Source organism: Thalassophryne amazonica, chromosome 17 (genome assembly GCF_902500255.1).
Source record: "Thalassophryne amazonica chromosome 17, fThaAma1.1, whole genome shotgun sequence".
Classification (NCBI taxonomy): domain Eukaryota; kingdom Metazoa; phylum Chordata; class Actinopteri; order Batrachoidiformes; family Batrachoididae; genus Thalassophryne; species Thalassophryne amazonica.
This window is the reverse complement of record NC_047119.1, coordinates 16,084,530-16,108,437: the sequence shown is the minus strand read 5'-3', so window position 1 is coordinate 16,108,437 and position 23,908 is coordinate 16,084,530. Positions and strand designations below refer to the sequence as shown.

At 40.7% G+C, this 23,908-nt stretch overlaps 1 protein-coding gene across 1 annotated transcript in view; it reads left to right on the top strand.

Moving 5' to 3' along the window:
* The window catches only part of col27a1a (collagen, type XXVII, alpha 1a), a 176,848-nt gene extending 153,436 nt beyond the window's left edge, over positions 1 to 23,412 (top strand). Inside the window, exons 42-61 of the mRNA XM_034191963.1 lie at positions 2,100 to 2,156; positions 2,289 to 2,342; positions 2,419 to 2,472; positions 2,551 to 2,604; positions 8,495 to 8,548; positions 8,797 to 8,904; positions 10,738 to 10,845; positions 12,003 to 12,110; positions 12,222 to 12,275; positions 15,400 to 15,462; positions 15,555 to 15,608; positions 15,690 to 15,725; positions 15,868 to 15,885; positions 17,094 to 17,129; positions 17,228 to 17,254; positions 17,886 to 17,939; positions 18,032 to 18,200; positions 18,282 to 18,391; positions 18,494 to 18,712; positions 22,106 to 23,412. Coding sequence (XP_034047854.1) covers positions 2,100 to 2,156; positions 2,289 to 2,342; positions 2,419 to 2,472; positions 2,551 to 2,604; positions 8,495 to 8,548; positions 8,797 to 8,904; positions 10,738 to 10,845; positions 12,003 to 12,110; positions 12,222 to 12,275; positions 15,400 to 15,462; positions 15,555 to 15,608; positions 15,690 to 15,725; positions 15,868 to 15,885; positions 17,094 to 17,129; positions 17,228 to 17,254; positions 17,886 to 17,939; positions 18,032 to 18,200; positions 18,282 to 18,391; positions 18,494 to 18,712; positions 22,106 to 22,252 — 1,584 coding nt within the window. The 3' untranslated portion in view covers positions 22,253 to 23,412. The remainder of the gene's footprint in view (positions 1 to 2,099; positions 2,157 to 2,288; positions 2,343 to 2,418; positions 2,473 to 2,550; positions 2,605 to 8,494; positions 8,549 to 8,796; positions 8,905 to 10,737; positions 10,846 to 12,002; positions 12,111 to 12,221; positions 12,276 to 15,399; positions 15,463 to 15,554; positions 15,609 to 15,689; positions 15,726 to 15,867; positions 15,886 to 17,093; positions 17,130 to 17,227; positions 17,255 to 17,885; positions 17,940 to 18,031; positions 18,201 to 18,281; positions 18,392 to 18,493; positions 18,713 to 22,105) is intronic.
* The last annotated feature ends 496 nt before the right edge of the window (positions 23,413 to 23,908 follow it).

The following is a 23,908-nucleotide window of genomic DNA, read 5'->3' as shown; positions in this document are numbered from 1 at the left end:
TCTGAATCTTCCAAATGGTGGAAGAGCTGGGCATGTCACAACATGTCCTCTGAGACTTCAACATGGTGGCACTTTTGCTGCGCCATCAGCTTTGTGCCGATGAATTTTGTTGCAACTCTTTTCATGGCAAAATCTTCTGTCACAGTGGAATGTGCCGAAAAAGTGCTGATGTCCTCCTCTTCCACAGTTTCTCAGATAGTCACACGACGGTCCCACATCACCACAGCGTTCACTTTGGAAATGATCCAGTCATTTCTGCATGTTGATGGCCGACCGGAGCGCGGCTCGCTCTCCACCGTTGTGCGGACGGCTTTAAACCGGTTGTACCGCTCCTTAATCTGTGTGATGCCCATAGCATCGTCACCGAAAGCCGTCTGAATAATCCGAATGGTTTCCACCTGGCTGTCGCCCAGTTTCTGGCAAAATTTGATGCAGTCGCACTGCTGCAGTCGTTCCGCCATTTCCTTGCAAAGAAAAAACGATGAGAGACTCCACCCATCCTCACACAAAGGCTGCTTACAAGCAAATGACGCAACCGACAGGCGTGAAAAAAATCACGCATGTGCATGAAGGTTCATGGTCGGCTCATGCAAGCACCCATGATTCAAATCCATTAGGTTTTTGAAAAAAATAAAAAGGTCGGATACTTTTCTAACAGACCTCGTATGTTACAAAAATCTATGTAGTTTTTATTTCAGGAACATCAATTGAGTATAATCATCACCTGTAAAGAATGACATGGCCACAATGAACTAATTATAAGCCACAGAGTGGTTTTCTACGTCAACAACACATATACGCACACGCGTTACTTGAAATTTTTAAACGCTCCGTCCATATGAGTTTTTGGAACCAAATGACCCTAAATTTATCCTGCTATGGTTTATTCTGTGTATATTTCCATATTCCATGCAAACATTTATGTATTTCCAAATTTTTTGGAAATAACACCCCTCCCTAGTACTACAGACAAAATATTTGTGTGTTTTTATAGTTCTGAAGAAGTATAGACAAGCTTGGATGGAGTATAAGATTTAGATCAAACATATGACAGGCTTTTGAGAGAGGAGCTGTGGTTTTGTTTGAGGAAGTCTGCATTGCCAGAGAGGTATGTGAGGGTGGTGCAGGATCTGTATAAGGACAGTGTGGCAGCAGTGAGCTGTGCGGTAGAAAAGATAGACAGCTACAAGGTGGAGGTGGAGGTGGGACTGCATCAAGGATCAGCTTGTTTACAGCAGAGACGGACAGGCTGATTGGACAAGATGAAACAGTAAGCTCCAGTGATGTCTGTATGATGTGTGCGGATCCCATTGTAATCTGTAATGAAAGCAAGGAGCAGGATGAGGTGAAGGTATGCACCTGACAGAAGGGAAATAAAAGTCAGTAGGAGCAAGACGGAGTACATGTGTGAATGAGACAGAAGTGCACATAATTGTGCGGTTGTAAGGAGAAGAGGTGGAAAGTTGGTCCATTTAAATACCTGAAGTCAGCTGTTCAAAGTAATGAAGAGTATGGTGAAGAGGTGAACATAAGAGAGCAGTCAGTTTGGGCATGTGTTGAGATAGGATGTCAGGAGAAGGATGGCAAGGAGGGAGCTGCCAGGAAGAGACAAAAGGCAGTGGATGCAGTTTATGGATGTGCTGAAGGAAGAACGTGAAGACAGATGGTGTGATAGAGGAAGATACAAATGATAGGATGAGATGGTCTCACAATCCCTAACTGGAGCAGCTGAAGGAACAAGATGACATTTGGAAGAATTTGACACCACAATCAAGACTATACATCCAAACATCTACTTGGAGGAAATATTTTCCTGGTTCTCAAACATGAATAGATTATTAATTATATTAGAACTGGAAGTTCTTTTTCCTTTTTTTCTTGCTGAAGAATGGTTTTGTAGAAATCCCAGCATCTTCTACTTGTCTGTGATTTGTAATAACATTACATTTCGAAGGTGTGGATGAATGCTTTATTTGTCTTTAGGTGACCTTTTTGAAAGTTAGTTAAATATCAATATATATTTAAAGTCCACATCAATTTGAAATTTCACCTTTAATGAAAACGTCAGGCTGATTTTCCATTGCGATCTCCTTCTACAGGGTGAGCATGGAGATGATTCCAAAGTGGAGGGGCCTGTTGGTCCTCCAGGTGACATAGTACGTCCAACCTAACTTATATTTGGCACTTTTTAAATATGATATAAAGACTAAATGTTAAGCTTCGTTTCATACGTGTATTTCTTTTCGTTTTGTTTTTTTTTTTTGTTTGTTTGTTTGTTTGTTTGCCAGGGACGTCCAGGTGACCGTGGAGAAAGAGGGGAATCAGGAGATCCGGGGTATATCGTGAGTATCTTAAGTCACAAATTTAACTAAAATGAGTGTGTTTCATTGAATTAATATTTTTGTGATTGTGTTTCAGGGTTTAGTTGGTGTGGATGGAGAGAGAGGCAGATCTGGTGCTCCTGGACAGCCTGTGAGTGTCTATGCTGTAATTCTCCCTGACACAGGTTGGCTTTTTGTGTACTTTCAGTAATATAACTAATCATTTCAGGGGCATCCTGGACCACGTGGCCAACAAGGACCCAAGGGAGCCAAAGGGGATCAAGTAAGGATATAGAAAGTGTATTCTGGGAGGGCTGCTTTCTACGTTTGGTTGTATAGTCTTGATTTTGCTATTTGATTTTTTTTATTCCATTCATAAACATTTTTCTTCCACATTACATCAACATAAGCTGTGAGATCATCTGTCGGTGTTTGTATTCTGTTAAGTTTCTTTTAAATAAATTAGCTTTGCTGACCGCTTACTGAAATCTGACAATGGGGTTATTTAAAGAGGAACTCCATAATTTTTCAACTTTAACCCTAGTTAAAGATATTTTAAGGTTCAACTTTTCCCTCTGGATAAAAATGATGATAATCACTCCAGTATTGATTTTGAACGCTAACACCAAAAAAGGCTAAAAGCTATACAATGTAAGGCTAGGTGGCAAGTTAAAAACCTCACAATAAGCTGCTTGCTGTTGCCACTGTAATGGTAAAAATATTATTAGATGTGTCTTGTAGCGTAGCGAAGATCACTGTGGAGGTGAACGTGTGCAGATTTATCTCAGTAAATGTAAAGAATCTCTTTAAAAGTACTATTTATACAGGCAGCTATTTCAGCTACGTCAGCCTTCTGCCCTTCCCACAATGCCACGGTTCGTTCTTCTGCTTAGAACAGGAAAGAGAAGACAAGAACCAGTTTATTGTAATGTTGTTCTCTTGCTCCCCCCCCAACTTTACATTGCACAGCTGTTACAGTCTCAGCATTCTAAATCAATACTGGACAGATTATCAACATTTTTGTCCCATAGACCCCAAAATGTGCAATTTGAAGTAGCGATTTCAACATACATTTAATGGAAATACGTGTAAGAAGGAAAAAAAAACTCAGGTATCGCAAAAATGTTTTTACACTCGCATAAAATGGTTTTTCAAGCAATTTCAAAAAGCAATATTTTGCAAAACTGCAATGAAACCACTATTATAGGTCGCATACCATACATAGAGTTGCATGACATTTGAAAATACATGGTGCAGTACTCATGGCACTGCAATATTGGATTTGAAAATCAACAAAATGGCAAGGTTTAGCAGGATTTACCCTTCCGTTGCCATTTTTTCAATTTATTACATGTTATATTACATTTTAAATCATGACAAAGCTCCCTCAAGGCGCTTCACACAATTAAGGTCTAACGTTAGAGCAAGCACACAGGCAACAGTGGTCAGGAAAAACTCCCTCTGATGATACTGAAGAAGAAACCTCAAGCAGACCAGACTCAGAGGGGTGACCCACTGCTTTGCTTGTTTACAAAGTTTTAGAAAACAGAAGAAAGAGAAAACATGAATTCAAAAACATGACTTTTGGAATGACATTTCTCGTGAGATCCTCGCTGGAATAACAGTTATTGCAAGAGTCCAAATTCCATCAGTCACATTCCATCACTGGAACAATGGAAATGCTGTCATTTTGTGAGAGCCTTTGTTTCTTGAGACATTCTGAAAATATTTAAAGTTTGTGCAAATCTATAATGGAAACCTGACATAGTGTTCATTTCGGTTTCTGTTCAAAGGTTGAAACAGGAATTTTCAGTCATTTTTAGGAAAAATGTGTAATTGGATTAAATAAAACCTTGGTATCTTTGACTAATTTACGTCTATTGCTTGGCCTCTAATATGATAATGGTTCAGTTTCTGACAGTGTGTTCCAGTAGACCCAGTACAAACTTCTATCATGCAAGTATTTTGGCACTACAGTGAATCACTATGTGGATAACCTGGTGTGGCAACCTTGACAGGTACATATCAGAATGTGACTTGAAATGAATTATTCTAATATTTGGAAAAATTAATTTTCTATTTTTTGGAGCTGTAGACCATAATTACCAAATATAATAAAAATGCTTGAATCATTTTAGTTTCTATGTAATTAATCTGGAATATATACAGTCTTCACTTTATAAAATATGTGACAAAAAATATTGAATTTTTCACATTATTCTATTTTTTTAGATGCACCTGTAATGATAGCAGCTGAAAGAAGATGATGACTAATCACTGCGCGCAATTTTGGGTTCACGTGTAGCTTGTGCAATTTAGTAATTTAGCCTGATTACCATGAACTGTACTCCATAATCTGGTACTGTGTGTTGTAAACTGATGTTGTTGTTTCTCTGCCAGGCAGCATGGTGGCTTAGTGGTTAGTGCTGTTGCCTCACAGCAAGGTCATGGGATTGATTCCCACCTGTGGCCTTTCTGTGTGGTGTTTGCGTGCGTTCCCTCCGTGGGTGACATCACAGGCTGGTAGCTAGCTGAAAAACTCTGTTTTGTTTGTGTGTAAATATAAAAGTGTAAAAGCTAGCAAGAAATAAACACTTCTAAAACTGAAAACTTTGTTTTTGTAACTTGATAACACCTCTGGAGTAATTTACAAGACATTTTGTGGACGTTAGCGTGCACGCTAGCTTCCGCTAACTCAAAGCTAACTTCCTATTCGCCCTATTGAGATATCCCATAATCCCTTGCATGTCAGAGAGTTGCTGCAGTCTAAACAACATAGAGAATACGCATGACAACAATTGCAAATAAACATTATACTACCAAAATGTAAATTTTTATGCTTTTCATCATGTTAATAGACTGCATGCGTGAGACCGTGAAAACCTGCTAAAACAAATATTCCAAATAATCTGTGTCTGCTACATTTAACCTGCGTGGAACTTCATAAACACAAACCGAATTTCAGACATTTTATATATATTACTCTGGAACAAAAGGACAATAAGCAGGGTGTTAAAGAGCAAACTTCACTTTCTCCCAGAATAACATGAACAGGACGCGATCACAGCTCATGGCAAATCCCACTGAAAATAACAGAGGAACAACCTGAGCTTCTCGCATGTTTACATAAAACAAACACAATAACAATGTCTAAAAACCCAGATAAAATATTTGCCAGAGTTTTAGGCACAACATACAAAGAGTTTTATGTTGTGGTGATAATGCTGTTGTTCGTGTGCAGCGGGTCAAGTGCAGCGTTATCAGTGTTTCAATGCAGTTCTCAGTGTTAATGACATCTCGCAGAGCGGTGAACTCTTTGACGTTTTGTGAGATTTTGTGGGATTTGAAAACTCAATAAGGCGAATGGAGTGAAATTTGTGTCATTAATACCTGCAAATGCACAGAGGGTCTTGTCAAAAGCTCATGTTTACGCACACGCAAGGCCTCCTGCAGACGCCGTTAAAATGTAAATATTGCTTTTGATTAATTGATTGATTGATAGAGGGACTTTATTGAACATGTATAAATTGTACGTAGGAAAATAGGATCTTAATAATTAATTAAACAACTGCAAATTATAAAGAACACATTGCTCATACAGCCGAGGGTATTTTAGCATTGCGTTATATTTTTGAGTTACAAAGATATCAGATTTACCAGCCACACATTTCAATTTCAATTTTCAATTTATTTTCATTTAGATAGCGTCAAATCACAACAAAGCTGTCTCAAGGCGCTTCACACAAGTAAGGTCTAACCTTACCAACCCCCAGAGCAGCAGTGGTAAGGAAAAACTCCCCTGAGGAAGAAACCTCAAGCAGACCAGACTCAAAGGGGTGACCCTCTGCTTTGGCCATGCTACAAATCAAATCAAATCAATTTTATTTATATAGCGCCAAATCACAACAAACAGTTGCCCCAAGGTGCTTTATATTGTAAGGCAAAAGCCATACAATAATTACAGAAAAACCCCAACGGTCAAAACGACCCCCTGTGAGCAAGCAGTGGGAAGGAAAAACTCCCTTTTAACAGGAAGAAACCTCCAGCAGAACCAGGCTCAAGGAGGGGCAGTCTTCTGCTGGGACTGGTTGGGGCTGAGGGGAGAGAACCAGGAAAAAGACATGCTGTGGAAGAGAGCAGAGATCAATCACTAATGATTAAATGCAGAGTGGTGCATACAGAGCAAAAAGAGAAAGAAACACTCAGTGCATTATGGGAACCCCCCAGCAGTCTAAGTCTATAGCAGCATAACTAAGGGATGGTTCAGGGTCACCTGATCCAACCCTAACTATAAGCTTTAGCAAAAAGGAAAGTTTTAAGCATAATCTTAAAAGTAGAAAGGGTGTCTGTCTCCCTGATCCGAATTGGGAGCTGGTTCCACAGGAGAGGAGCCTGAAAGCTGAAGGCTCTGCCTCCCATTCTACTCCTGCAGTCTGAGAGCGAAGCGCTCTATTGGGGTGATATGGTACTATGAGGTCCCTAAGATAAGATGGGACCTGATTATTCAAAACCTTATAAGTAAGAAGAAGAATTTTAAATTCTATTCTGGAATTAACAGGAAGCCAATGAAGAGAAGCCAATATGGGTGAAATATGCTCTCTCCTTCTAGTCCCTGTCAGTACTCTAGCTGCAGCATTTTGAATTAACTGAAGGCTTTTCAGGGAACTTTTAGGACAACCTGATAATAATGAATTACAATAGTCCAGCCTAGAAGAAATAAATGCATGAATTAGCTTTTCAGCATCACTCTGAGACAGACATAAATTACGGAACAATTCACAAAACGAATATACAGGAAATGCTGTAGGTGCACAGGACAGAAGGGTCTCCAGCACCATACCACACCCATCTCTGGATGGAGCTGCACCTTAAACAGAGAAAAAAAAAAACAGTCAAGCTTCAGAAAGACAAGAAATACAATATAATTTGCCAGCATTAAACAAGAAAAACATGAAATACTAAGGTGATGATCGCCAGCCACTAGCCCAAAGCTTCACTAAAAGACCCAGAATTTAGGTAAAGTTGAGGTCGTGGCACGCTCCATTTCCTAATAAAATGAATTAAAAGAGTAAAAAGCGTAGAACTATACTATGCCAGTATGCTAGCCATATGAAAGGGAAAATAAGTGCGTCTTAAGTCTGGACTTAAAAGTCTCCACAGAATCTGACTGTTTTATTGATGCAGGGAGATCATTCCACAGAACAGGGGCATGATAAGAGAAAGCTCTATGACCTGCAGACTTCTTATTCACCCTACACAAAGTAGTTCTGCACCCTTAGAACACAAAGCCCGGGCAGGTACGTAAGGTTTAATTATGTCACCAAAGTAGGGAGGTGCCAGTCCGTGAACAGTTTTATAGACTAGTAGCAGAACCTTAAAATCTGATCTCACTGGGACAGGAAGCCAGTGAAGAGATGCCAAAATGGGTGTAATGTGGTCGAACTTTCTGCTTTGTGTCAAAAGTCTGGCTGCAGCATTTTGAACCAGTTGGAGAGCCCTAATGCTGGACTGCAGTAAACCAGAAAACAGAACATTGCAGTAGTCCAATCTAGAAGAGATCAATGCATGGATCAGGGTCTCAGCATCAGCCATAGACAGGATGGGACATTTAACGGTTCAAACAGTGCAGAATCATCTTCTCGCACCATCCTCACCTATAAATTTAGTCTTCAGCTCGCATACCTCAGCCTAGCTTGGCTACAAAGTCTCTTTTTTGTCACATGCATCATCAAGACAACCCAGGTGCATCATATCAGCCACAATGAACTTTTCCTATCCTCATCGTATATAAATCAGTCGGTCCATACAACTCTTTGTAATCACTGTTTACAACTAAATCCATTCATCATATCGTACTCTGTAATAACACATTCCAGCTTTTGCAGAATCTAACTTAAATGCTCGAATAAGGGCCTAAAATTTTCTGAAACATAAAGCGTTTCTAAAATACAGAGGAGAAAATAGCTAACAAAATCATGATCAAACGGAAATATTTAGTTGGAAGTTAATAAATCATCATGAGAGTATTTGTGCATTGTGCTTCATGAGATATTGATTACTTGCTCATAATGTTTCTTTTCATGTGAGGGAACTTTAAAGCCAAACACCAACCTATTGCTGTGGGAAATTAATCACTTGACATTTCATCATGCTTGTAAACCTCTTTCTTTCAGGGCCAGAAAGGCAAAAAGGGTCAAACAGGACAAAAAGGAGCCAGAGGATCAGAAGTAAGTCAAATTATTTGTCACACCTGCTGTATGAGGCGCCAGATGTTTTACGTACTCCACTTTTAAAATCTGCCTTCGTGATGAGAATACTTGGAAGTGGTGCATAAACACAAGTCCAACATAGATTATGAAGGCGGGTGAAAAAGTGAAATCTTTTCAAATAATAAAAAAAAATCACCAAAAAAATAAAAAGAAAAGAAAAGCCGCTGACAGTCATGGTGAGTCTATATTCCTTCTTCTCGCTTCAGGGTTTGGTGGGTCTCCCTGGTCCCAGAGGTGTGGTGGGCCCTGAGGGGCCAGAAGGAGCACCCGGGGTTGACGGAGTGGCTGGAAAAGATGGCATTAAAGGCATACTGGTGAGAGAAATGAAGAAAACTTTTATTTCTTATTTTTTTATGGTGATCTACAGCTCTTTTTGGAGCTTTAGAGCCTACAGGGTACATGACACTAGAAAATGCAAACACGTTTACCCTAATAAACAACAAACTGCTTTAACTCAACTAAAAATACCACATATGACCTGTGTTTGGTGCTGGATGCTCAAACAAAAAAAGAAAGAGAGTGAATTCCTGCTTTGATATCATGAGGACATTTTAAGGTGATCTTTGAAGCGTTTTGACTCCAACATTTTTAACAATAATGGAGTTACATTGTGCAAATTTACTTTTCCTTTTACTGTTACATAACTGTAATGGTGAGTACAAAGGTTTGACCCCAGTGCAGAGAACAGTTCTGATGATTTGAATCCAGAGGTCTTGAATGTGTGTGTCAAAAACGGTGGCCATTAGGGATGAGGCTGAAGGATAACAGACAGAGGTCAGGAACACCAAACACCTGTGATCAGTTGAAACAACTGATAGCCATGACTTCACTGAACGGAGGTGTTTGTTAGTGCTGATATTTTTGCAGGAGAATGAAGGTTCAAGTTTTTAGGGTCCTGGTATCAGGTCTCATCAAAGGATCTTTTGACTTTTTTGTTTACTTTATTTACTTTTTGTTTACTTTGTCAGACTCAAACACTTGCATTGTGAGGGAGTATAACCTATGAAATGTTGGACATGTTGCATATTTCTCTGTGCATGATCTAGTATGCAGGTGCAATATGCCGAAGAGCCCAGTGGCTGGCGAATGCCAAGGGGATGCCCACATCCACAGAATTGGAGATAAATCTGTTCTTTGTCTGGGTGGTTGCTATCCAGAGCCCAGGGTGGTTCCATGGCATTGTGGATGTGGCGACAGACAGCAATAGCACATGCTCCCAGACCGAACATGACTTGACTTTTACCATAAAGCAAAAGGCACAGAAATGGGTCTTTTCTACGATACCTGAAATTGAGTGTTTTAGGAATACGTCAAAGCTATCTTTGTCTACAGATTTTAATACCTGTTTTTAAGGCACCTAGTGACTTTTATATTTGCTTGATAAAAAGTTTTTTTAATGTGACCTTATACATTTGAGCTGAAAACAGAATTGTGACATCTCAGAAAGTTTAAAACAACAACGGAAATCTTATCTGCAGTTTTGGAGATATCCCGTTTTGGATTTTCTTGGTCTGCCACTTCGGGCTTTAAGTAGTAAGTAGTACTACTTTAAGTAGTACTGTGCCTGCGGTCTTCCATTTCCTCACTATGTTCCTCACAGTGGAAACTGACAGCTGAAATCTGAGATAGCTTTTTGTATCCTTCCCCTAAACCATGATGTTGAACAGTCTTTGTTTTCAGGTCATTTGAGAGTTGTTTAGAGGCTCCCATATTGGCAGTTGTTAGAAGACTTAAATACCCTTTCACATGATTGGATTCACCTGTGTAAGGAGGTCAAGGGTCAATGAGCTTACCAAACCAATTTTGTGTACCAATAATTAGTGCTACATGTATTCAAATCAATAAAATGACAAAGTTGCCAAAATTTATGCACCTGCCCAATTTTGTTTAAATAATTATTGCACACTTTCTGTGAATACTAGAAACTTCATTTCATTTCTCAAATATCAATGTGTTTGTCTGCTATATGATATATTTAACTGAAATTTCTGATCCAGACAACCAATGATTTATAAAGGAAAATCATGAAAATTATCAGGGGTGACCAGACTTTTGCATACAAGTGTACAAGATTTAAAGACTGATATTTCTTAAATCCTGCTGCTAGTGAGACCAACAGTAATTTATTCAAACATGCATGTATCTAGGGAGAGCACGGTGATGATGGGGAGGTTGGTCTTCCAGGCAAAGCTGGCTTAAGTGGTAAAACTGGTGTTCCAGGGCTTCCAGGAGAACAGGGGGCTATTGGCCCAAAGGTAAGTAAGATACTTGACTGTGCTTTTCACAACACAAGCCCTACATAATACAAATAAATCTAATGAATATATCATATATATATTAGTAAGGAGGTCTCAATTACACTGGTCAAAAAAAAAGAACATTTCTTGCATGGACGTTGAGAAGTGATTTACAGTCACTTTGGGGTGCTGAATCTGAATCTGGGCTCAGATTTCCTGTATCACATTTTTTTTTGCAGGCTGCATGTTCCGTATCGATGGATTCCCCAGACGTTGCTCATTGTCTCACAAGTTTGACGCTACTAATCAAGCACAAAAGCAACTTAAAAAGCATAGTTTTAGATAGTTTAGCATAGTTTTAAACCAGGTTTGCGAAATGTGAACAAGAGCCGTAATATCGTTTATGGCACCGAAGAGGTGTGTGAGACTGCAGCTTTTGTTTCAATACTTGATATGAGAAATATGTTTTCATATCTCAAAAACGTGATGTGAATGGCAAAAATGACACCAGATTTGGATTCAGGGCCCCCAAATTACCCACAATCCATTGGAAAAATTCCATGCAAGAAAAATCGTGTTGACCAGTGTAAGCATATTTGCGTAGTCGGAATTTGATATGAATATTGTGGCAATATTGGGCTCTCAATGAGTTCTATGTACTGATCATTTCCTGAGTCATGATTGTACAGCGTACAGCTTGACCACAGTGTCAAAGTTATAACAACAACCACTTGTTAATTTAGTGGTGTTCAAAGTTGCAGAATATCTACTAACTTGACAAGATGAAGTCCTCTTAACTTCCCATAATTGATCACAGGTGGTAGCTTCTCTTTGCCAATACAAACTGGGTTTGTTGGACATGAGCAGGATTCGAACCCTGGTCTACATATTGACAGGCCAGCTCCTTATCCACTCTGGTACCTGCTCTACGGATATTAAAGCTGCTGGATGTATTTTTTTTAATCCTGTGTTGATGTCAAAAAACCCTAAATAAGGAAAAGCTTTTAAACAATCATTCTGACCCAGAAAAAGAACAGTTCAAAGAAATCATTGACAGCCCAACACTGCTATGACCTTTATGTCATACGTCTATGTAAACATCTGGCCATGACAGTAGTTTTCAGCACAAATCATCTTCCTCTGTTATTCACACATTTTTTAAATCATCTATGCAGGGTGAACAGGGTCTCCGAGGCCAGAGTGGACCTTCTGGTAAGAGAGGCTTCACAGGTGGGATGGGACTTCCAGGGCCAAAAGGAGACCGGGGTCCAAACGGACAGCCTGTAAGTACAACAGCTACAGAAATAACATAGAAACAGCCCTGCAAATGTCATTACTTCATCACACTTTCCTTTTTGATGATGATCCTGACATTTGACTAAATTCTTGTTCAGGGCGATACAGGGGAAGCAGGTTTTCCAGGCAGTTTGGGAATTCCTGGACCAAAGGTATGTTCAGCATTTAAAACCCTGCAAATATTCCTGTTGAAATGTATTACCCATGTGATTCTCTATCAGCTAGTGTTACTTCAACTACCCAAGTTATTAAAATCATGACTGCATTTTCCTTTAAATTCATCAAGGTGCAGGTTTGACAAAAGAGATCTGCAGCTATTGGGCAAGTCAACCTTTAAGACATTAGATTAGATTAGTTAGAACTTTACTGATCCCTTGAGAAGACTCCCTCAGGGAAATTGAGGTTCCAGTAGCACTGGTACCACAGTCTCTTATACAAAGAGACTGGTAGCATGTTTTTGAAAACATGGTTGTGATTGGTCCATCTGATACATCGGCCGCTATTAGCTATCACGCCATGCTCTGTGATTGGCTGTGCCGTAACCGCCGAAAATGTGAAAAACAAACCGAAAGACTTGAAAAGGGAGCAAACTAGTTGCAAAATGTCGCAAATGTCGGGGGTGGGAGTTTATCTCACCCCTGTCAAACCAAAATGGAAACCAGGTATTTGCTTTATGTGTCTGGAATTCGCATGGCAACCGAAAAACATTTGAAGGTTTGAAACATTGTAAACAAAGGCTGCAGCCAATCAGAGAGCAGCGTGTCTCAGCCAATCAGCAAAATGTCAGAATCCTGACTAAAAGTCACGTGACCAAATAACCGGATACCGACTCCTTTGCATTGGCTGGAGGAGTGGAACCAACTTAAGGTTCCAGCAGCATTGTATAGCAGCACACAGGTTAAGAAGCACACAGAGTATCAAAAGTGAAAGTAAAAAAGAAAAACAGTTTGCAATACAAATACACAAATATAAATACCAGACATACTGATCAGTGCTTGTTTACTGGTTACTACTGTTCCTCTCATTCCTGTCCTCTGTCTTCCTGTTACTCCTCCTCCCTCTGCGTGAGGAGTTGCACAGTCTGATGTCTCATATTATTGACTCATTATACAGCAATAAAGTTGAGGTGGCATGAAATACTGTGTAAAAACTTTATTAATCAAACAAATGCTTACATCTTCAAGAATACATATGGTGAATATACATATTCATAATATCAAAGCACACAAGAAATATGAGATGGCATTTTGGATATCAAAACAAGGCTCTGCAATTAGCAACAAGGCTTCATGAGCAACACAAAGGCATCTTTGTCTATATTTTATTGTGCATGATAAAAGATGTGATATGTCCAAAAATAGGAGGTTCACTGGCTACCATCTGTACCCAGCCCTGATGTGCTATTTGTGCCCTATCTGTCCTGTGCCACTACATTACTATTGAGCTATTTTAAAGATATTAAATGTAATTGAAGTTGAATGGCAACGTATATAAAGTTAAGCATCTACAGTTCTAGGTGTGAATGCATTGAATTTCTGGACCACTATTTCATCTGAGAAAAGGTTCTCAAAGGGCGTGATGGGTCTATGGTGATTCTTCATGTTCAACTATTCACATAGCTGTCATGCGATGTGTTTAAATGCACCTGGGCCCAGTTTCATAAAGTAGTCTAATCTTGTTTAGTCGACTAAACGCACTTAATCGACTAATTTTTTTGATGTTAGTCGTTGCACAAAGCACTTAGTCGGCTAAAGTTTTGTATTACCTGACAGAAGAGGCTAATCTTATTTTAGTCATCTTCAGTGTCTTATCTCAAAAATGGCAGCTATCATGTACCACCACTTGATGGAACACTCAAGAGCAGCCCTAGGTCACTCATATTCCTCCAAAAGAGAGTTTCCACCACTTTTGGCCATGGTTGTAGCAGACAACTGTCGTGATGTGTTTGTGACAGTTCTCACATTAGCCACCGGGTGTTGCTGTTATGCTAAACAGAGGTGTGTGCACAAAAAGGCTTGATGGAAGTGTAGAAGAAGAAACTGAATAGTGAAACTGCTAGGCTAAGTACCAAGCATTAGAGGTGGGCAATACCGGGAATTTTGGTATTGATCCAATACCAAGTAAATACAGACCCAGTATCACCAATATCGATACCAATACCGATACTTTTTCATATTTAAACTTCATAGATCCAAAGGATCCAAAAGACCTAGGGTAGAATTTCGCCAAACATTGTACATGACAACAAAATACCTTATTATCACAATCAACATTTTTGTTTAAAAAAATATCACTCAACACAACTTAAAAAAAAATCTCCTGAGGTAGAGGGCTGACAAACCACAATACAAGGGTGCACTGCTCCATGTTGTGTGACACAGCGCAGCGCTGCTCTTACAGACAGAGAGTAGACTTTGATGAATCTGCATGTGCAGCAGTCAGTGCGTGCGTGAGAGAAAAAAGCTTGAGTATCGAACTTTTTACACGAGGATCGTTCAGTATCAATACCAGCGTTGGTATCGATATTATCGATATTAGGATCGATCCGCCCACCTCTACTATAAGCATGTCATTCTACAATTTGTATGTGTCCATAAATGTTAATAAAGCTAGTTGACAAAACAAAGGTTGGATAGTTCATGACAACGATCAACCCAGAAGTAAACAAAACTCTAGCGCATTGGAAGCGTTTCTTGGTAACGGCGCTCATGACGCCACTATGCCTGTGAAAGTTGCCAGCTAACGTAAAACAGCTAATCTACAAGTTTAGCCGTCAGTGTGAAACGGTGATTAGACGGATAATGTTGGGCGAGTAACTGCAGTCGACTAAATACGTTTAATAGACTTAAAGATTAGACTGTTTTATGAAACTGGGCCCTGGAGCAGTTAGAGATGAACTGTACTTCTCACCCTTGATTAAGTAAATTGTCTTGCCCTTGTTATCACACTGGTGTTTTTCACCTCCCTTGCCTACAATTTATCTGTCTGGTCAGGGGATCAAGAGAATCCACGTTACAGCCACGATTTTCAAAGATAATCCAATGACTCATCACACATGCAGTTAGCAGCTGTTCTGTTCTGTTTGAATCAGTGACAGAACCCAAAGCCAGACTTTGTTAGGACAGCTGCAAACATTGATCCCAACATGAACACAGTTAGTGATGACATGATTAGCTGTAGATGTGACAGATAGGGATTGGTGTGCAAAATGCATTCTTTACACTAAGTATTTCTTTTTATAAAAGTGTAATGAGGCAATATAATTGTTCTTTGCAGGGGTCTCCAGGGAACTTTGGGCCAAAGGGCATACGGGGACCAAAGGGGCCACAGGGCACAATGGTAAGCAGTGATGTCAGCTGTAATCGAAATGAAATGCATTACCAAACCTCTAAATTTTCATTCTTTTTCTCCAATTTGGTTGATATCATCAGGGCAGAGGAGGAGTCATTGGCCCTGCTGGAATTATTGGTCCCAGAGGGAGTGCAGTATGTATTATACTGAATGATTTTAATTTTTTTTTTTTAATTTGTGCTTTTATGCACATGATTGCATGCTTCTCTTTATAGGGTCCTCGGGGTGAGAAGGGGAATCGTGGAGTAACTGTGAGTTTTTGTTTTGTTTTGTTTTGTGGCTTCTCATCTCATCTTTCATTTATTATCTGTTCTGCTTCAAATTGAGTGGAAAATGGAGTTGATAACTTTATCCAGTCTGAAATTTTATCTTGTCTTTTTTTTCTCTCTACAGGGAGTGCAAGGACCAAGGGTATGTTTACGTAATATAAAAAAACGTGGAACAAACAATCAAGTTCAAGTAAAGAAAAAAAACATTTGCGAAAGCATTGCTACATACTAAATATGGAATCTAATCAAACAGGAGGAGAACTGCAGATGTAAAGTGGGCAAGGACGTAATAAAATTAGGTATGTTAGGTATGGATTTGATGAGGAAGGGCTCTCGAAAGAGATGGGTCTTCGAGACCTATTCAAGAGGGCACCCGTGTATGACAGCAACTGGTAGCTCATTCCACCGTTGTGGAGTTACGATTGAGAATCATCTGGACTGAGTTTGCCTTCTGTGTAGGGATGGCAATGCCAGATGCCGTACGGGATCCTGTACAGAGAATGAAGTAACACTCTTTCTGTGCTCCTAAGCTGCTCTTTCCCCTATTCACATTCCTGGTCTTTTGTCGTGTGTATGTATAATGTGTGGTAGAGAAGCTTGAATCTTCGACTGGACGCGTCGCTTGACGCGGGGACGTTTCACTTCAAATCGCAGAAGCTTCCTCAGCTAAAATTCTTGCTCTGATAGTCTGACTTCTGTCTGACCCTTGTAGAGAAGAACAAACAGAAGCCACACAAGCTGGAGTTTTAAACCTAACCAGACCCCTCCTACCAAGAGGCAGACTGCTATTGGCTAGTGACTAAACAATTGCTTTAATTAGCACCTATTGTGCTCTTGTTAGCACCCTCCTAATGACAGGGTAGCTGTCACTCCTAACAATGGGACTGATGCCTCTCCTGATGATGTGAATGACTCATTACCATGAATAATGTGTGATATTTCCAAATGTTCAAGTTTATTGCGTGTAAATCCTGCCGTATGAAACCGTTGCCCCTCTCCAGATTTCTAAGGAGACAGCAGTACTCAGTACTCACTGCATAGCTATTGAATTGTTTATAAGCTGGATGGCAGGGACTTTCCATAAAAGCATTCAAAAATCACATTTAGAGCCTAAAAATACCTCTGACCAAGAACGTAGCCTCACTAGTGTCCATATACATCTCCCCCCCCCACATACAAAGCTGTTAGATGTATTAAAAGGCTCCAAAGGTTGAGGAGGAGTGGCCAAGGAGAGAAGCTTTGTTTATGTCTTCAAGTGTGCCACAAGTGTGACATCTAGTGGCAAAAGCATTATTCAAAGTATTTAAAATTGTTATACACTATAACCTTATTTACATTACTTTTTTTAAGGGCTCTCCTGGACCTCGTGGACCTCGAGGACTTCCAGTAAGTTTTCCACTTACTTCATTTTTTGCAATGTTGAGCCAAATGTCAAGCAAAATATCAGATTTGATTGTCTAAATTCTCATTTTTCTTTCCTTTAGGGTCCCCCAGCTATCCCGTCTTCATTTGTAAGATATTAAACTTGATTAACTATTGTCTCCTTTTTTGCCATAGGTTTATCATATTAACACTCAAGTGACCAAGCTATTTTAGCGACTCATATGACCGAGTGGGGTTATTTTTGACCCCATTGATTTTATACTGGAATACTTCTATATAAATGATTCTTTTAAGGTTCTTCATATTTCCCTTTCCAGTATATTTGTGCCTTATATTTTTCATCCTCACTCTGAGCATCAAGAATCAGTCTTAATGCTTATGCAGTTGTAAATCTTGCTATTCTAGGTCTGTTGGCTTCCCTGCAAAATAGTAAAATATAATGATTAGAGTTGACAAATTACAAGACCATGTGAAGCTATAATGTCAAAAATCTCATAGCTCTTCCCGGGGGGTCATAAGTGACCCTGCAGAAGTTGGGTTGATACTTGCCACACGGATCGGCCGATCCTTGCAAAATTCTATGAACAAATGCAGGACAAATAGATTGACAAATTCATGGTAGGAAGCTTTTCCAATTAAAATTAGAAAAATGGTGCACAAAAATATATGTCCTGGGTCTTAAATGATCCCACTCAATCACTTGAGGGTTAATTATAAAGGTGCAATTTGAGATCATGGTATTTTGTTATTTTTCTGCAGCAAGATGATGGCCTACCTTTTTTTGTGGACTCACGCACCCCACACAGAAGTGAGGTTAGTGGGGTGTGATGTCACTTTGTCAGTCTTTTAATCACTTGCCAACTTCAGAAGCTTATGATTGATTTCTCTTCTGTATCTGCTCTCAGAATAAGCCGATGATGGACCTGCCAATGCTAGACCAGGGCACAGAGATCTTTAAGACCCTCCACTACCTCAGTAACCTGATCCAGAGTCTAAAGAACCCACTGGGCACGCAGGACAACCCTGCCCGCATCTGCAGGGACCTGCACAGCTGTGAAAAGAAGCTAAATGATGGTGAGGACATGTGAGAGCAAGTGATACATGCATTCTTTTTTTTTACAACAAAATGATCCGAACTGTGTCTGCATTTCTAAGGCACTTACTGGATTGACCCAAACCTGGGCTGTGCGTCAGACACGATTGAAGTCTCCTGTAACTTTACTGGAGGTGGACAGACTTGCCTAAAACCAATAACAGTAACAAAGGTAGTTAAGACGTAACTGACATCTCCTACATGATGAGAAATACTAAGCACACAATCACATCATAGATTTGTTAATCGGCACCTGTCCTTTCTGTTTGAGCAGCCAGCAATCAGCGTCGGCCGTGTTCAGATGAACTTTCTGCACCTACTGAGCTCGGAGGCAGTGCAGCACCTCACCATCCACTGCCTGAACATAACAGTGTGGCGGTCAGTCGAGGATCAGCCACCCACCTTGGCGTCTGTGAGATTCAAAGCCTGGAGTGGAGATGTGCTTGAGGTGGGAGGAGAACTTGAGCCCCAGGTCATCGAGGACTCCTGCTGGGTAGGACCAACATATTGTTGTGTGACTCACAGATAATGAGCACATCCATAAAGGAAAAATCATCAAGCCATTGAGTAAAAGGTTCTTACCTGCCCCAAAAGCTGCAATGAAATGGTCATTCAACTTACTAGGTAATAATAGTACCTGTGGGAATGAAGGGTTAGAGTTAGAGTTTACAGCAACGGTTGCAACAATATGAAATTTGACCCCTTTGTCTTTGACCTTCACCTAAATAAATGTCCTCTGTCCTATCTTGACAAGTGTGCCAGATTCCAAAATAAATGGTCAAATTCAACCACTTACCTACATATGTGTGCAACATTTGGTGGACATCGGAGTGAAAAAAATTCCAAACTTGGCCCCTTGAACCCTTTGCTGAAACAAATCTTTTAAGGACAATTCTGTAGTTAACTGACATCCACATATCAAATTTGGTGGAATTCCCCAAGCATCTCGAAGGAGTAGTCTTCTTTGTCCATCATAGTTGATCACGATCTCAACATCTTGGCATGATGGCAGGCGATGAGTTCTAAGGTGACTGGCCAATCTAGCTTTGGCAGGAAATGTCCTGGTGCATGCAGGGCAGACATGTAGCAGCTCGGTGGATGGTGCACTGGTGGCTTTAGTTTGCCGCAGCTCCTGCTTGAGTTTAGCTCCGATGATAAGCTTTGCCCCAAGGCTTCTGCATCCTACCTTGATGCTGTTGCGCCATGGAGAGCAATCTTGTGTGAGGGTTCCCCAGGAGGCTACATAAATGTTGAGGGCTTTTAGTGAAGCTTTCAAGGTATCCTTTAAAACTGTTCTTTTATCCACCTCTTGAGCACTTGCCCTTTGAGAACTACCCATAAAGCAGTCACTTAGGAAAATGTTCATCTGACGTCCTTGACTTTCACCTAAATAATCAACTTCATCTTAGGTGGCTCCAAAAACCTGCTTGTTGAATGGACTATATATGGAGCAATTGCTTTCTGTTGTATCACAATAGCAATAAACCAATACTTTACATGACCACACCTCATTTTAAGACCAACACACACATTGACTGACAGATGAGCACCAGTACTCATTTTTCTCAAGCCTCTGTCCCACTGAATAACAAGCCATGAATAATGAGCAACACATGGGTGTGTCAGCGATTATTTGAAGAATGATCCACTTTTTAAGCTATGACATATCTGCTAAGGTGCCTCTCTGTACCTCACATGTGCCAGGTATCAGCCTCTAGTGAGCCACGACTGACCTATCATTTGAGCCCCGTGCAGCCTCGAATGGCTCGTGTCGCCACATATGAGCCACGTCAAGCCACATATGATCCATGTTGTTATGAAAGTGTAGTGACACGGACCCACAACAGGGGGCGCAAATGAACGGCCAATAGATGAGCCAAAAAGTAACAATTTAATGTTGTGAAATGTGCACAGCGAATATACAGACAATCTCAGAATATAATTACAGTCAATCACAAAGGTGACGTGTGGGCAGGCTCGAGGATAGAAGACGTCCGTCCTGAGAAGAGCCGGAACCACACGATTTCCGCCACCACAGAACCTGGTGAATACTGGAGCCGCCAAGTCCCGAATTCCCAGGTGATCACCGTCCCCGACTGTCAGATCTGGTACTGCTGGCAAGAACAAAGACAGTCAAGTGTGGGTGTGTGTACACCCAGTAACAACAGCGGTGGGAATGCCACCTCCACCTCTCACTCAATAACCTGCAGAGTACGGAAGATTCCTCAGGGAAAAAGAGTGCCTTCTAGTGCTCTCTCAGCTTCCACTGACAGTGGTACCGGTACTCCTGCAAACACTCACAATATACAAACAATATTGTTAAACGGCTGAGGATATTACCTCCAATGAAGTATGATATCTCGGCAACGAGGTGGAGATGACGTCTGGTCTTTATGGAGTGAGATGATGTTGAGTTGATGGGTGACAGCTGTCAAGAGGTAATGAGTGACAGCTGTCACCCCCGGCTGTGTCCATGGCGGCAGCGCCCTCTCGTGCCTGAAGCCCGCACTTCAGGCAGGGCGCCCACTGGTGGTGGGCCAGCAGTACCTCCTCTTCTGGCGGCCCACACACAACACATGTAGCACCATGTAACGCGACGCTGGTGCACGTTTAAGCATGGGTTTGGTCCAAACCTCCAGCCCTCCCATACGTGGTCCCTTTAAAGTGTGGGTTTTCGATTCACAGCATCCATTCAAGACGTCACATTTTTTTAAATGCAGTCCAAAAACAGATGCTCCAGTACAGTCAGGCCGTGCTCCAGGCTGCAGTCTATCTGTGTTACAGAGTCATTAAATGCAACAGTTTTGCGTGTTCACCCAGCTCTCTGTGACCAAAAAAAAAAGACACCATAATGAGGTGGCTGCTGTTCTTCTTCTCACTAGCTTTATTTCTTCCACAGCTTAGTCATTTTGGACACCGTGATTCAATTTTTAATTTTGTGTTTGACCGTTATTGTCTGCAAAATCGCTCTTTTGCGAGCTCGCATTCTGCGTAAATGCTCGTCTTGAGTGAGAGTCATTGCATCAGCGCGCACAGTGCGCGCCTCATCTGATCCATTATAACAAGATTTTAAATCTATCATAAACACACTTTTACAGCTGCTTATAAAGAAGGAATGAATATGCAACTGCTTTACCAAGCCATTAAAACATTACAAATAATAACCTTTTAGGCTGTTCCAAATATATTCTCCACCTCAGTGCATGAGACAGAGACAGAGAGCGGAAAAAAGCTACAAATGAAATGTCCTCTGTGATTCCAGAAGCGATTAGAGATGCTTCCATCATCCAAGCTCTGACAGAAAATGATTAATCCGCTACTAAATAATTATTTTATATACAGCTTCCGGCGCACAAAGCAGGTGGAATTGTAGTGTGCAAAATAGCCGGTCCAAAATAGCCTGTCCAGTCCTTGTAGCTGCCAGGTGCTCGGATAATGGGCTTTTAATAGCCTCATCCTCACTACAAACATGCTTCTAAAATCTTCATTTGTCCTCGTAGTACCCCTTACACAAACTGCCCTACGCTGTTGTTGCTAAATTTTTGAACTTCTTTAACTTAGCACCATGCTCAGAGATGAGCCTCATTAGCTAAATATTCTGCCTCAATGATCCTCTCAGAGCCACTATTCTCCCACAATTGTTGAATAACTGGACTCGTACCCAAAAAAAAAAAATGTTACGTGGCTCATTATTCATCCTTTATTATTTGGTGGGACCAGGGCTTTACACAATGTGGGCGTAACAATGAAACTGTGCTGGTTGGAAACAAGCAGTAATGGTTGTTGCTCTGTGCTTTGCACCTGGTTTAAGATTCTTTAGGCTTTCCTAACTAACCTTACTGTCACATTTTGGACAGTTGAACAGTATTCTGTTTCTGGGTTTCAGATGAAAGATGGCCGCTGGCATCAGACCCATTTTGTATTCCACTCCTTGGACCCCACCCTGCTCCCTGTGGTGGACATCCTAAACCTCCCAGAGACTGCTCCTGGCTCCCGTTACCACCTGGAAGTAGGCCCTGTGTGCTTTCTCTAGGTCTTCAGATTACAACATGACGGATCACCAGGCCACGTCTTGACGTAGGTGTCGAGATCTGAGCGGTCTCCTACCACCCTCGGCTGAGCACCGTCTGAGAGAGAACAGGCCCTGCTTCCCATTGGACTGCAGATGCAGAGGGAGGATGCTCGAAAGCCAAAGGAGGATCAGAGGAGTTCTTGCACTAATCGCTTCTCAGTTTGGCAGTCAATTCTTCAAGACCTGCGAGAAGGATCGCCACATGTGCGTTCGCTTGGAGAAAACTAGCTCGATGCCACATCATCTCCCTGGAACATTGATAGTGAAGGGAGACCAAGGCCAAGTTAATGTTGCCAATTAACTAATCAGCGGACATAACAGTAACTTATTTTTTGTAACTGTATGCATTCTGTGTGTATTTTAGGAAATACCAGGAATATCATTCTGTCAGAACAGACAAATTAAAGTAAATGGAATCAGTTAAATGTACATATATATTATATATACATATACATATTTACTTTTATACATGTGTATCTTATGTATAAAGAAATAATCTTCAAGTGCAATAGAAATTAAGATTATTTGATATTTAAAAATTATATGGAATTTCTTTTCAGGGGCGCCCTTTTATTTGCCAACTCTTTTTAATTTTGTGAATCTTTCCAAAGGCAGGCTCCTCTGTTTGAGCAGAAATCACATCTGCTATTTCTCTAAATGAAAGGTTAGCTCCAGTTAGCTCCCCAGTGCTGCATAATCACTGGGGGCCCAGTCAGCTGTCAATCAATCAAATACTGCATGCAGTCTGTCTGTCCACATATATGTGCAATACTCATTGCACATTCAATAACAGGAAGATGTCTCCGTATCAGTCCTGCCGCTGGTGATTAAGGAGATATTTTGGTAATTAAAATTCTGAGCCGCTGATGTGAAACACCTACAGATATGGATATCTAGAGCTTAGTGAAGTTTGATCAGTCTTGTGTGTTAAGTAATGAAGCTCAGGCTTAATTTTAAAGATACAGTGTGTAGGAATTAGTACCATCTACTGGTGTGGTTGTAGATTATTATATTGTCGTTGCTGGTCACGATTTTGCTTCCCTTCATGCTTTCATTTCTTTGGTGGTGAGGAGGAGTGCTTTATTACCTTCTCTTGTGATAAGCAATATGTGTGATACTCACAAAAATCATGGTTCTCAAATGTTTTAGCCTGCGCTAGCATCCACTAGACAGTGCATGAGGGAGCACTCACTGATTCCTCTTATTTTTTTCCTCAGTCTTCCAGCTGTGCTACAAAATGCAAAAGTAGGAATTAGTATGTCCCCTTTTGGGCTAATGTATCAACATGGCGCTACAACATGGCAGCCTCCACTGGGGACTCTCTCCCGGCTATGAAGGGCTCATTGTCAGCTAATGAAAAAAACACTGATTCACTGTTGCATGTAATTATACATTAATACAGTGGTACTTATTAATGCTATATTGCATTTCTGCTCATAAACGCTCCTAAATCCTACACACTGTTGCTTTAAAGTCAGCTCCTTTCATACTCCTTACTGGAGGACTGTATAAAGCACAAAATGTACAGGATTTTCTCCAGAGCAACTTCCGACAGGCAGTTCTCAAGTGCAGGCATTTTTTTTAAATAAATAATAGAGGCAAACTGAGCCGCAGAAG